The following is a 15,253-nucleotide window of genomic DNA, read 5'->3' as shown; positions in this document are numbered from 1 at the left end:
ATATCTATCCTACCCTGCCTTTCTAAGGTCTTCAAAAGCCAGGTTAACAAACAGATTACCGACCATTTCGAATCCCACTGTACCTTCTCCGCTTTGCAATCTGGTTTCCGAGCTGGTCATGGGTGCACCTCAGCCACCCTCAAGGTCCTAAACGATATCATAACCGCCATCGATAAGAGTGCAGCCGTATTAGTCGACCTGGCCAAGGCTTTCGACTCTGTCAATCACCACATTCATATTGACTCAACAGCCTTGGTTTCTCAAATGATTGCCTCGCTTGGTTCACCAACTACTTCTCTGATAGAGTTCAGTGTGTCAAATCGAAGGACCTGTTGTCCGGACCTCTGGCAGTCTCTATGGGGGTGCCACAGGGTTAAATTCTCGGGCCGACTCTCTTCTCTGTATACATCAATGATGTCGCTCTTGCTGCGGGTGATTCTCTGATCCACCTCTACGCAGACGACACCATTCTGTATACCTCTGGCCCCTCTTTGGACACTGTGCTAACTAACCTCCAGACGAGCTTCAATGCCATACAACTCTCCTTCTGTGACCTCCAACTGCTCTTAAATGCAAGTAAAACTAAATGCATACTCTTCAACCGATCGCTGGCCGCACCTGCCCGCACGTCCAGCATCACTACTCTGGACGGTTCTGACTTAGAATATGTGGACAACTACAAATACCTAGGTGTCTGGTTAGACTGTAAACTCACCTTCCAGACATACATTAAGCATCTCCAATCCAAAATTAAATATAGAAGAATCAGCTTCCTACTTCGCAACAAAGCCTCCTTCACTCATGCTGCCAAACATACCCTCGTAAAACTGACCATCCTACCGATCCTCGACTTCGGCAATGTCATTTACAAAATAGCCTCCAACACTCTACTCAACAAATTGGATGCAGTCTATCACAGTGACATGCTTTTTGTCACCAAAGCCCCATATACTACCCACCACTGCGACCTGTACGCTCTCGTTGGCTGGCCCTCGCTTCATACTCGTCACCAAACCCACTGGCTCCAGGTCATCTACAAGTCTCTGCTAGGTAAAGCCCCGCATTATCTCAGCTCACTGGTCACCCTAGCAGCACCCACCCGTAGCACGCTCTCCAGCAGGTACAGTGCCTTGCGAAAGTATTCGGCCCCCTTGAACTTTGCGACCTTTTGCCACATTTCAGGCTTCAAACATAAAGATATAAAACTGTATTTTTTTGTGAAGAATCAACAACAAGTGGGACACAATCATGAAGTGGAACGACATTTATTGGATATTTCAAACTTTTTTAACAAATCAAAACCTGAAAAATTGGGCGTGCAAAATTATTACGCCCCTTTAAGTTAATACTTTGTAGCGCCACCTTTTGCTGCGATTAAAGCTGTAAGTCGCTTGGGGTATGTCTCTATCAGTTTTGCACATCGAGAGACTGACATTTTTCCCATTCCTCCTTGCAAAACAGCTCGAGCTCAGTGAGGTTGGATGGAGAGCATTTGTGAACAGCAGTTTTCAGTTCTTTCCACAGATTCTCGATTGGATTCAGGTCTGGACTTTGACTTGGCCATTCTAACACCTGGATATGTTTATTTTTGAACCATTCCATTGTAGATTTTGCTTTATGTTTTGGATCATTGTCTTGTTGGAAGACAAATCTCCGTCCCAGTCTCAGGTCTTTTGCAGACTCCATCAGGTTTTCTTTCAGAATGGTCCTGTATTTGGCTCCATCCATCTTCCCATCAATTTTAACCATCTTCCCTGTCCCTGCTGAAGAAAAGCAGGCCCAAACCATGATGCTGCCACCACCATGTTTGACAGTGGGGATGTTGTGTTCAGGGTGATGAGCTGTGTTGCTTTTACGCCAAACATAACGTTTTGCATTGTTGCCAAAAAGTTCAATTTTGGTTTCATCTGACCAGAGCACCTTCTTCCACATGTTTGGTGTGTCTCCCAGGTGGCTTGTGGCAAACTTTAAACAACACTTTTTATGGATATCTTTAAGAAATGGCTTTCTTCTTGCCACTCTTCCATAAAGGCCAGATTTGTGCAATATACGACTGATTGTTGTCCTATGGACAGAGTCTCCCACCTCAGCTGTAGATCTCTGCAGTTCATCCAGAGTGATCATGGGCCTCTTGGCTGTATCTCTGATCAGTCTTCTCCTTGTATGAGCTGAAAGTTTAGAGGGACGGCCAGGTCTTGGTAGATTTGCAGTGGTCTGATACTCCTTCCATTTCAATATTAGCGCTTGCACAGTGCTCCTTGGGATGTTTAAAGCTTGGGAAATCTTTTTGTATCCAAATCCGGCTTTAAACTTCTTCACAACAGTATCTCAGACCTGCCTGGTGTGTTCCTTGTTCTTCATGATGCTCTCTGCGCTTTTAACGGACCTCTGAGACTATCACAGTGCAGGTGCATTTATACGGAGACTTGATTACACACAGGTGGATTGTATTTATCATCATTAGTCATTTAGGTCAACATTGGATCATTCAGAGATCCTCACTGAACTTCTGGAGAGAGTTTGCTGCACTGAAAGTAAAGGGGCTGAATAATCTTGCACGCCCAATTTTTCAGTTTTTGATTTGTTAAAAAAGTTTGAAATATCCAATAAATGTCGTTCCACTTCATGATTGTGTCCCACTTGTTGTTGATTCTTCACAAAAAAATACAGTTTTATATCTTTATGTTTGAAGCCTGAAATGTGGCAAAAGGTCGCAAAGTTCAAGGGGGCCGAATACTTTCGCAAGGCACTGTCACCCCCAAAGCCAATTCTTCTTTTGGCCGCCTTTCCTTCCAGTTCTCTGCTGCCAATGACTGGAACGAATTGCAAAAATCACTGAAGCTGGAGACTCATATCTCCCTCACTAGCTTTAAGCACCAGCTGTCAGAGCAGCTCACAGATCACTGCACCTGTACATAGCCCATCTGTAACGGTCGTCGTATGAAGAAGGTGTGGACCACAGCGCAGCGTGGTAAGTGTTCATGTTATTTTTATTTAAACTTAACACAAAACAAAATAACAAAGAGAATGAACAAAACCGAAACAGTTCTGTCTGGTGCAGACATAAAAACAGAAAACAACTACCCACAACCCATAGTGGGAAAACAGGCTGCCTAAGTATGGTTCTCAATTAGAGACAACGACAGACAGCTGTCCCTGATTGAGATCCATACCCGGCCAAAAACAAAGAAATACAAAAACATAGAAAAAAGAACATAGAACTCCCACCCTAGTCACAACCTGGCCTAACCAAAATAGAGAATAAAAAGCCTCTCTATGGCCAGGGTGTGACACCATCCAACTACCTCATCCCCATACTGTATTTATTTTTTTATCTTGCTCCTTTGCACCCCAGTATCTCTACTTGCACATTCATCTTCTGCACATCTACCATTCCAGTGTTTAATTGCTATATTGTAATTACTTTGTCACCATGGCCTATTTATTGCCTTTACGTCCCTTATCCTACCTCATTTGCACACTGTATATAGGCTTTTTCTACTGTATTATTGACTGTATGTTTGTTTATTCCATGTGTAACTCTGTGTTGTTGCATGTGTCGAACTGCTTTGCTTTATCTTGGCCAGGTCGCAGTTTTAAATGAGAACTTGTTCTCAACTAGCCTACCTGGCTAAATAAAGGAAAAATAATTAAGCATGTTTCTGGACGGTACCCAGTCTTAAGTTGCAACCCTAGAGAGGAATTCCTCTCAACGCATCAGTGGGGCTCCAACCCACCTCTTGGGAAAATCTGTCAGACTAATTCCTGTCACCCTTTTGGAAATACAGCCAGAGTCATTCCTGTTACCACTTGGGATATACTGCCAGAATAATTTCTGTGATGTCTATCGTTTCCCCCAATTCTCTCTTCCAGGCCCCTCCTCTTCCTTCCATCGGGGAGAGTGCTTCAGTGTTTAGCATGGTTCCTTTCCTGAACAGACACTCGACTTTCCTTCCTGCATGGGACACTTCTCGTAGCCCCTCTGTTAGAAGCCTGCAAATGGAAACAAAGGGCTTTCATTCAATTAAACTTGTAACCAGATTTCCAGTTGAAATGTTGAAAAACAACAGGCTTTCCACACAGCGAGAAAAAGCATGTTTCAATCCACTAACAATAGTTTTCTTTTGGTTTCAATCTGAAAACATTGTTTCTTTGAGTACAGGAATGCACATTTTGTTTTGGATGTTGTTTTTTGACTTGACCTGGAAACCAGTTAAAAAGTTTAATCGAATAGGGCCCACAGTCACAGCTTCTAGGGGCTTTCCTGCTGAGGTGGGACGCACCTTTCCTTCCTCAATTCAACGGTTGTGTGTGGGTTTTAACCTTGAGAAAACCAATGACAACATTCTTCCACTATCTCTGTCAAATTGGGCCAGATAAATAGAGTCGGAAACGAAGGGTACCTACCCACTGGGCACACACTGGATGAATCAATGTTGTTTCCAAGTAATTTCAATCAAATTACGTTGAACCAATGTGGAATAGACGTTGAATTTACATCTGTACCCAGCGGGTATGCACATGGAGCAGCTGCATCAACTACGCTCCTCGTTACTCAGTGACTACCACAATGACATGTCAACGGATGCACGCACATAATAGCAAAAAACATTTGCTACCGGATGCTGCAATCGACAAATCAGATTACATGCAAGAGCTTTGACATTCAAAGAAACACAATGTCCTCTTGGGTGGTATTTACAGTGCCTTGCGAAAGTATTCGGCCCCCTTGAACTTTGCGACCTTTTGCCACATTTCAGGCTTCAAACATAAAGATATAAAACTGTATTTTTTTGTGAAGAATCAACAACAAGTGGGACACAATCATGAAGTGGAACGACATTTATTGGATATTTCAAACTTTTTTAACAAATCAAAAACTGAAAAATTGGGCGTGCAAAATTATTCAGCCCCTTTACTTTCAGTGCAGCAAACTCTCTCCAGAAGTTCAGTGAGGATCTCTGAATGATCCAATGTTGAGCTAAATGACTAATGATGATAAATACAATCCACCTGTGTGTAATCAAGTCTCCGTATAAATGCACCTGCACTGTGATAGTCCCAGAGGTCCATTAAAAGCGCAGAGAGCATCATGAAGAACAAGGAACACACCAGGCAGGTCTGAGATACTGTTGTGAAGAAGTGTAAAGCCGGATTTGGATACAAAAATATTTCCCAAGCTTTAAACATCCCAAGGAGCACTGTGCAAGCGCTAATATTGAAATGGAAGGAGTATCAGACCACTGCAAATCTACCAAGACCTGGCCGTCCCTCTAAACTTTCAGCTCATACAAGGAGAAGACTGATCAGAGATGCAGCCAAGAGGCCCATGATCACTCTGGATGAACTGCAGAGATCTACAGCTGAGGTGGGAGACTGTCCATAGGACAACAATCAGTCGTATATTGCACAAATCTGGCCTTTATGGAAGAGTGGCAAGAAGAAAGCCATTTCTTAAAGATATCCATAAAAAGTGTCGTTTAAAGTTTGCCACAAGCCACCTGGGAGACACACCAAACATGTGGAAGAAGGTGCTCTGGTCAGATGAAACCAAAATCGAACTTTTTGGCAACAATGCAAAACGTTATGTTTGGCGTAAAAGAAACACAGCTCATCACCCTGAACACACTATCCCCACTGTCAAACATGGTGATGGCAGCATCATGGTTTGGGCCTGCTTTTCTTCAGCAGGGACAGGGAAGATGGTTAAAATTGATGGGAAGATGGATGGAGCCAAATACAGGACCATTCTGGAAGAAAACCTGATGGAGTCTGCAAAAGACCTGAGACTGGGACGGAGATTTCTCTTCCAACAAGACAATGATCCAAAACATAAAGCAAAATCTACAATGGAATGGTTCAAAAATAAACATATCCAGGTGTTAGAATGGCCAAGTCAAAGTCCAGACCTGAATCCAATCGAGTATCTGTGGAAAGAACTGAAAACTGCTGTTCACAAATGCTCTCCATCCAACCTCACTGAGCTCGAGCTGTTTTGCAAGGATGAATGGGAAAAAAATTCTGTCTCTCGATGTGCAAAACTGATAGAGACATACCCCAAGCGACTTACAGCTGTAATCGGAGCAAAAGGTGGCGCTACAAAGTATTAACTTAAGGGGGCTGAATAATTTTGCACGCCCAATTTTTCAGTTTTTGATTTGTTAAAAAAGTTTGAAATATCCAATAAATGTCGTTCCACTTCATGATTGTGTCCCACTTGTTGTTGATTCTTCACAAAAAAATACAGTTTTATATCTTTATGTTTGAAGGCTGAAATGTGGCAAAAGGTTGCAAAGTTCAAGGGGGCCGAATACTTTCGCAAGGCACTGTAGTTGTTCTGTAGCTTACCAATTCCAGACATGGTTCAGGGCTGACGACATCTCAACCCTACAGCAATTTATAAATCAGCCAAATACCATATGACAAACAATTGGCATCAAATATAAATTTCAAGTTTTGTCTGGTTAAAGCGAAAATGTAAAAACAATAATTGATGTGATTTTCGATCTTCTACAAATGGCAAGCCCACCCCACATGGCTTGATCAACTTAAACCCTTTGGTTTTCAGGCCTTCAAATGTCGAGTGCATGGACATCTAATCACATCACCGGTAGGACAATTTATCCTTGATCTGCATCTAATTATTATTGGCCTATTAGATTTATTTGATGTCTGACACAACTATTGTTCACAATTGCACCTAACAGAAACTGACAAAAACAAAAACTCTGGCAGGTGAGAGAACCCTCGTTAAAGGGATACTTCAGGATTTTGGCAATGATTAAAAATGATCTACTTCTCAAGAGTGTTGTGGATACCATTTTTATATCTCTGTGTCCAGTATGAAGGTAGTTATAGGCTGTTTTGCGAGCCAATGCTAACTAGCGTTAGTGCAATGACTGGAAGTCTGTAGGTATCTACTAGCATGCTATGTGTGTTCAGAATGGAAAGGGGGAGGAACAAGCAGACCTCAGATATACATGTACAGTGGGGCAAAACAGTATTTAGTCAGCCACCAATTGTGCAAGTTCTCCCACTTAAAAAGATGAGAGAGGCCTGTAATTTTCATCATAGGTACACTTCAACTATGACAGACAAAATGAGAAAAGAAATCCAGAAAATCACATTGTAGGATTTTTTATTATTTTATTTGCAAATTATGGTGGAAAATAAGTATTTGGTCAATAACAAAAGTTTCTCAATACTTTGTTATATACCCTTTGTTGGCAATGACAGAGGTCAAACGTTTTCTGTAAGTCTTCACAAGGTTTTCACACACTGTTGCTGGTATTTTGGCCCATTCCTCCATGCAGATCTCCTCTAGAGCAGTGATGTTTTGGGGCTGTTGCTGGGCAACACGGACTTTCAACTCCCTCCAAAGATTTTCTATGGGGTTGAGATCTGGAGACTGGCTAGGCGACTCCAGGACCTTGAAATGCTTCTTACGAAGCCACTCCTTCGTTGCCCGTGCGGTGTGTTTGGGATCATTGTCATGCTGAAAGACCCAGCCACGTTTCATCTTCAATGCCCTTGCTGATGGAAGGAGGTTTTCACTCAAAATCTCACGATACATGGCACCATTCATTCTTTCCTTTACACGGATCAGTCGTCCTGGTCCCTTTGCAGAAAAACAGCCCCAAAGCATGATGTTTCCACCCCCACACTTCACAGTAGGTATGGTGTTCTTTGGATGCAACTCAGCATTCTTTGTCCTCCAAACACGACGAGTTGAGTTTTTACCAAAAAGTTAGATTTTGGTTTCATCTGACCATATGACATTCTCCCAATCTTCTTCTGGATCATCCAAATGCTCTCTAGCAAACTTCAGACGGGCCTGGACATGTACTGGCTTAAGCAGGGGGACACGTCTGGCACTGCAGGATTTGAGTCCCTGGCGGCGTAGTGTGTTACTGATGGTAGGCTTTGTTACTTTGGTCCCAGCTAGGTCACTAGGTCCCCCCGTGTGGTTCTGGGATTTTTGCTCACCGTTCTTGTGATCATTTTGACCCCACGGGGTGAGATCTTGTTGAGATTTTCTGGATTTTTTTCCTCATTTTGTCTGTCATAGTTGAAGTGTACCTATGATGAAAATTACAGGCCTCTCTCATCTTTTTAAGTGAGAGAACTTGCACAATTGGTGGCTGAGTAAATACTTTTTTGCCCCACTGTATCCCAAGTAAACAGAAACAACTTTCCTAGACTTCTAACTAGTCTAAGTAACCATGGCCATCCCACACATCTATGGGAGAGGTTTATGCAGAATAAAGTACTGAATGTGATATGTATTGTGGGCTGAAGTACAGCCCACACACACAACACTATCAGAAAATGTCCAACAGAGCCACATACAAAATAGAATGACTTACCATTGGAATTAGAAATATTTTGAAAATTCTGTAATCTGTCAGTGATTATAAGCCCCATCTTAGTTTCTCCAGACATGGGAGTATTAGACCAGCTTACTCCAACCAAACAAACTTAATAGGTTAGACCAACTTGTGACTCTGAACTTTGCTATCCAAAGCCAACCATTGTTTTCAATTTCAAAAGCTCTATTTCCTCACCTTTAAGTCAAGTCAATGTGTGTGTGATTATTGACTGTTGTGAATATGAATTCAACTTCCAGCACTCAGTAAGACATTAACCTGATACAGTATGACTGTGTTTTGTCAGATGAAAGGTGGGTCAGCACACAGTCTTCCCCATCCGTAGTATGTTCAGCACTGCGCCGGCCAAGCAAGACTATTAGCACTAGCAACTTGCATGAGCATTAATATAGAGACCTCATTAGATTAGAGACTGTATTTGTCTGTGGATATTTATTAGCTATCAGGGAAACATTCCAAAGCTTAACAATGCTTGCTGCTTCGATGGTAAGGTCAGGGAGGGCATGGTATCCCGTCCATGGACAAATAAGCACAGAATATCCCACTTTTTCTCAATCAATATTTGACTGTTTGGCAACTTTCCCATCCCTTTGAAATTGTTGATGTGGTCGAGAGAGTGAGTAAGAGAGAGAGAGATGTTTACATGGTCCTGAACTTTGTCTCTTCCCAAATCCTGATTTGAGTTAGGAGCAATTGTGACAAAGCAGATTTTGTTCAGACTTTCAAAGCATTTATGAGTGAGCGACTAGACACAACTGCGGTTGAATTTCACATGTCCCCAAACGTCATCATATACACACACACCACTGTGCATATCTACTGCTCTGATTGTTTAACTGAAATACAAACATATCCCACTAATTTCAAGACAAACTCCAAAGTCCCATCACACATATTTCCCATACTAGCTGAACAATGGTGAGGAAAGTGGGAATTAAGCAAACCACAGGGAGGGCTATAAATTCAAATGTATTTTTCCTCTTCTGTTGGCCTCAGGGTTCTCAATTACCCCTCATAGGCGCCATGAGTCTTGCACATTCCATTTGATCACATCCCAATGGGCACAGATGTCAATTCGACCCTTATTCTACAATTACGTGGAAACAACGTTGATTCAACCAGTGTGTGCCCAGTCACAAAGGCCTACTGTTATCCATTAAAGTTGAGCCGCACTATCCTATTGTGCAGAGTGGATCACCACAGTGTTCATTCAGATGACCTGAAATGTACCTTTAGCTACTCAATAAACCAAACAAACAAGTGACAACCTGCCTGGATGGTATTATGATGATAATCACTGGTAGCCTTTAAGATTCATTAAAGTACAGTCTTACCGATGCACTTGATCTCGAACCCTCCGGGCGGTTTGAGGGCCCGCCTCCTCCATCCCTCTCTGAGCCCCTCGAGGTGGTGTTCCTTCCCTTGGATTAGCAGGACATCCTGGTCAATCCAGCCTAGGAAGAAAGTCTCCGATATCGCATCGGTCACTTTCTTATTCCAGAAGTGCTGCATGTTGACGGCTTTGAAATCGGCAAATATCTCGTAGCCCGTGTGATGTTGCTGGAGCTTGTCGGTTACCGCCGGCGACTCCTCGGCGCCAACCCGAGACAGCACTATGCCCAGGGAGTGAGGCGCGATCTGCAGAAACTTATCCATGTCTCAAATTGCTTCGTTTTCCGCTACACCATGAATAACAACAACGTCCAATTTCTCAGAGCAGCATGTTTTACAGTATGTTTTATTCCGTACTTTGATATAATTCCAAAACGAGCACATCTTTCTGATGTTTCAATCTTGATTTAGGTCTATTGAAAACTGTAGGCTACCACACAAACCTGACAGCACACATTTGATCTGCATCACGCAAAATGGAAATGTAGGCTATAGCCTATTCTTACAATAAATGTTGTCACTATCTGTGTCCAAAAACTAATCTCAACATGTCAAACGTTTTTATCAGGCGACAGTAGCATACCAATTTAACAGACAAATTAACTCTCAAACCCAAGCTTTCACATATGGCCTTTCAAAGAAAATAGGTGAACCGATTATTCCATGACCCACTTCCCAAGACGGCGAGAACCCCTCATCTGTGTGTGTACATCGATCGATCAGTGCACAGAGATTATAGCTGCAAGAGTGCAGGCGATGACTTCATCGTTCTGCCGGTTCATGACTTCATTTGGTGCGTAAAGGCAGCCTCCCTCCCATTCAACGAGGGCGCACCGCGTCTCCGCATTCATCCAAAAAGGAATAAATAATCCAAACTGGGATACACTTTCTTCTGTTCTGTGTAAAACGCCTGACACATAGCCTAGTGTATACCATTCTCATTCAACCCCTCGGTTCTTTGAGAAGATAGAAGCCAATTCGAAGAGGAACAGGACCACCAAATATTTGACCGTAACTCCACCTACAGCCAACCCTCTGAACATGATGAGCTCCATACCGGGGTATTGCAACAGGTGAACATAAAAATATTTGACAGACAAATGACAGGCGATGGAAGTATAGACTAGCTGTGTAGGCAGACTGGTCTCATAGACTAGACGTAACATAGTAAATGTAAATGTGATATGTTACCGTTGGTATGGTTACATAAAATACCAAATATTTTTATAACTATCCCAAGATAGACCAGATCCTGTCATTTCCAATGGGAGTAAGTTAATCATAGTGGGAAGAACAAGCAAGGAGGTGGGTAGAGCCAAGCACGAGCTAGTGAGATCCTATGAATGCATTCTAGTCTTTATTTGCGAGTTTCCATTAGGGAACGCCTACTCTGTGAAATGTGCACGTGCAATAACTCAATTCGCCCTTGCACTCCTTCTAAACAATGCCTTTTTTAGATACTTTGGCAAAGGGTAAAGTCTACAAAACCAAAACGTGGTATACTCTGTTTGATACAGATTCTAGTACTGGGAACATTAAATTGTTTGGACATCAAATGTTTCATCTATAAAATAAAATAAATGGCAGAATGTTAGCCAAAATCTATTTTGCTCCATCTTCTCCCACTGCTGGCCACTGGGTTTCCTCTCATCTCCATATTTGTTAGTGAGTGGAAATGCCAACCAGATGCTTCACATTTATACATCTGGTGAAATTTCCGTTGCTCTGATGAGGTCATAACTGACCAAATGTGTTAGCCTATATGGCCGAAAATAAAAAGGTGAAATGAGGGAACATCTTTTTGTCATTTCTTGAACTTGGGATTTCGTTTCTTGAACTTGGGATTTCATTTTAAGTTATTGTCATATATGGCAGAGCGCCCAGCTATTAAAGCGAGAGAGCGCACCTGTTACTCACTCCCTAACCTTAGCCCTTTTAGCTGCTAACCCTAACGACCTAGCCACCTATCTAACGTTAGCCACAACAAATTGGAATTCGTAACATATCATACATTTTGCGAATTCATAATATATCATACGTTTTGCAAATTTGTAACATATTGTACGAATTGCAATTCGTAACATATTGTACTATCTGCAATTCATAACATATTGTACTATCTGCAATTCGTAACATATCATACGATATGTAATTTGTAACATATCATATGAAATGGATGATGGACATCCACAATTAATACAAAATGGAGTGTCTCGGATTTACATACAGAATAATACGAAATGCTCTGATTCCATGTTGGTGTAAGCTATGTAGGCTAGTGATGATGTTTACTTAGTAGGCTAGGCTACTGTAGGCTAGTGATGATGTTTACTTAGTAGGCTAGGCTACTGTAGGCTGGTGATGATGTTTACTTAGTAGGCTAGGCTACTGTAGGCCAGGCTACTGTAGACTTAGTAATTGCTTGCATATTTGAGCAGTTTTGTAGGGCTACACAAGTGAACTAAGGAATAGTAGGCATATTCTTCTTGTGGAATTACAAAACACAACTCAATTATGCAATTAAAAAGCAATTACTCAACTGAGCAAATTGATCAATATTAGTAGTGGCCGGCCATAATTAATAGCAATTTCATCTATCTGGTCTAAAGAAAAAAAGGTCAAGCTAAAATGCTGAAATATCTGCAGCACTACAGAATGAATGCCTTTGTACGTGAAGGAATTTCATTCCTTGAGAGAAAATATTGAAAAATGGAACATATTCAAAAATGGTGTTTGAAAGTAAAGTTGCTTATTTACTTTCAGAGTCCACACCAACCCAGACACTCTCCATTCAAGCAACTGCTTATTCCTGATTCTCTATTGGTTATTGTCCTAGAAATTCTAAACAATATAACAATATTTCACATCATGACCAAAGTTAGAAAGAAGTACTTGCCACTGGCATTCAGGTAGAAAGTATTAAAAAAAATATTCAAGGGGTAGGCTTTATTTCAATAGTTGAGAGTATTTAATACAGTATCTTACAGACAGCATATTTAAAAAGGGATAATTCTTACAAATGCATGAAGTAGCCTCAGGTCACCAGATACGTTTTTAATGAGTTAGGGTTGAAAAAGAAGGAAAGTGTCACTTTGTCCAAAATGTATCACTTCGTTCTAACTTTTTTATGTTAGGTGTGTTCACACATCCCAAGCCTAAGAAATATTATGTCTCACATTGTGTTTAGACAATACTGTGACCACAACAGCTTATTATAACTTGAAAATCAACAATACAATAGCAATATACTGTATAATAATGTTTATGTATTTAGGTGAAACTCATAGATGATACAATTGGATTGCATTGCATTTATATATCACTTTTCACTAAGTTCCAAACCTTTTATTATTGTAAGAGAGGGACTCTCGTAGTGTAGCGGTCTAACGGTGGTCTAACGGTGGTCTAAAAGCGGTCTAACGGTGGTCTAACGGTGGTCTAAAAGCGGTCTAACGGTGGTCTAACGGTGGTCTAAAAGCGGTCTAACGGTGGTCTAACGGTGGTCTAAAAGCGGTCTAACGGTGGTCTAACGGTGGTCTAAAAGCGGTCTAACGGTGGTCTAACGGCCGTTTGAGCAGACACACAGACACCTGCTGGAGGTCATTTTGCAGGGCTCTGGCAGTGCTCCTCCTGCTCCTCGCACAAGGGCGGAGGTAGCGGTCCTGCTGCTGGGTTGTTGCCCTCCTACGGCCTCCTCCACGTCTCCTGATGTACTGGCCTGTCTCCTGGTAGCACCTCTGCACCTCTGGTACACTGACAGACACAGCAAACCTTCTTGCCACATCTCGCATTGATGTGCCATCCTGGATAAGCTGCACTACCTGAGCCACTTGTGTGGGTTGTAGACTCCGTCTCATGCTACCACTAGAGTGAAAGCACCGCCAGCATTCAAAAGTGACCAAAACATCAGCCAGGAAGCATAGGAACTGAGAAGTGGTCTGTGGTCCCCACCTGCAGAACCACTCCTTTATTGGGGGTGTCTTGCTAAATGCCTATAATTTCCACCTGTTGTCTATTCCATTTGCACAACAGCATGTGAAATGTATTGTCAATCAGTGTTGCTTCCTAAGTGGACAGTTTGATTTCACAGAAGTGTGATTGACTTGGAGTTACATTGTGTTGTTTAAGTGTTCCCTTTATTTTTTTGAGCAGTGTATATATATATATATACACTGTACATACTGTATACATACATACCGTTGAAGTCGGAAGTTTACGTACACATAGGTTGGAGTCATTAAAACTCATTTTTCAACCACTCCACAAATTTCTTGTTAAACAAACCATAGTTTTGGCAAGTCGGTTAGGACATCTACTTTGTGCATGACACAATTCATTTTTCCAACAATTATTTACAGACAGATTATTTCACTTATCATTCACTGTATCACAATTCCAATGGGTCAGAAGATTACATACACTAACTTGACTGTGCCTTTAAACAGCTTGGAAAATTCCAGAAAATGATGTCATGGCTTTAGAAGCTTCTGATAGGCTAGTTGGCATCATTTCAGTCAATTGGGGGTGTACCTGTGGATGTATTTCAAGGCCAACCTTCAAACTCAGTGCCTCTTTGCTTTACATCATGGGTAAATCAAAAGAAATCAGCCAAGACTTCAGAAAAAAAATTGTAGACCTCCACAAGTCTGGTTCATCCTTGGGAGCAATTTCCAAAAGCCTGAAGGTACCACGTTCATCTGTACAAACAATAGTACACAAGTATAAACACCATGGGACCACACAGCCGTCATACTGCTCAGGAAAGAGACGCGTTCTGACTCCTAGAGATTAATGTACTTTGGTGCGAAAAGTGCAAATCAATCCCAGAACGACAGCAAAGGACCCTGTGAAGATGCTGGAGGAAACAGGTACAAAATAATCTATATCCACAGTAAAAGAAAGAAAGAAGCCACTGCTCCAAACCGCCATAAAAAATCCAGACTATGGTTTTCAACTGCACATGGGGACAAAGATCGTTATTTTTGGAGAAATGTCCTCTGGTCTGATGAAACAAAAATAGAACTGTTTGGCCATAATGATCATCGTTATGTTTGGAGGAAAAAGGGGGAGGCTTGCAAGCCGAAGAACACCATCCCAACCATGAAGCACAGGGGTGGCAGCATCCTGGTTTGGGGGTGGTCTGCTGCAGGAGGGACTGGTGCACTTAACAAAATAGATGACATCATGAGGATGGACAATTATGTGGATATATTGAAGCAACATCTCAAGACATCAGTCAGGAAAGCTTGGTCTCAAATGGGTCTTCCAAATGGACAATGACCCCAAACATACTTCCAAAGTTGTGGCAAAATGGCTAAAGGACAACAAAGTCAAGGTATTGGAATGTCCATCACAAAGCACTGACCTCAATCCCATAGAGAATTTGTGGGCAGAACTGAAAAAGCGTGTAAGAGCAAGGAGGCCTACAAACCTGACTCAGTTACACCAGCTCTGTCAGGAGGAATGGGCCAAAA

General features: G+C 41.9%; 1 protein-coding gene across 1 annotated transcript; it reads right to left on the bottom strand.

Annotated features, from left to right (window-relative positions):
• Positions 1-3,560: 3,560 nt before the first annotated feature.
• Positions 3,561-10,801, bottom strand: LOC109894208 (storkhead-box protein 1). The gene is made up of 2 exons (XM_020487499.2): positions 9,722-10,801; positions 3,561-3,993 (listed from the first exon to the last, which is right to left on the bottom strand). Exons 1-2 carry the CDS (start codon positions 10,041-10,043, stop codon positions 3,986-3,988), a joined length of 330 nt encoding a protein of 109 aa, XP_020343088.1. The 5' UTR covers positions 10,044-10,801; the 3' UTR covers positions 3,561-3,985.
• Positions 10,802-15,253: the final 4,452 nt, after the last annotated feature.

The sequence above is a fragment of the Oncorhynchus kisutch genome, linkage group LG7 (assembly GCF_002021735.2).
Source record: "Oncorhynchus kisutch isolate 150728-3 linkage group LG7, Okis_V2, whole genome shotgun sequence".
Taxonomy (NCBI): Eukaryota; Metazoa; Chordata; class Actinopteri; order Salmoniformes; family Salmonidae; genus Oncorhynchus; species Oncorhynchus kisutch.
This window is presented reverse-complemented; position numbering and strand designations above follow the sequence as displayed.

What these genes read in the sequence shown, in the direction of transcription:
- LOC109894208 (XM_020487499.2), bottom strand. Translation starts at nt 10,043, where the DNA reads ATGGATAAGTTTCTGCAGATCGCGCCTCACTCCCTGGGCATAGTGCTG.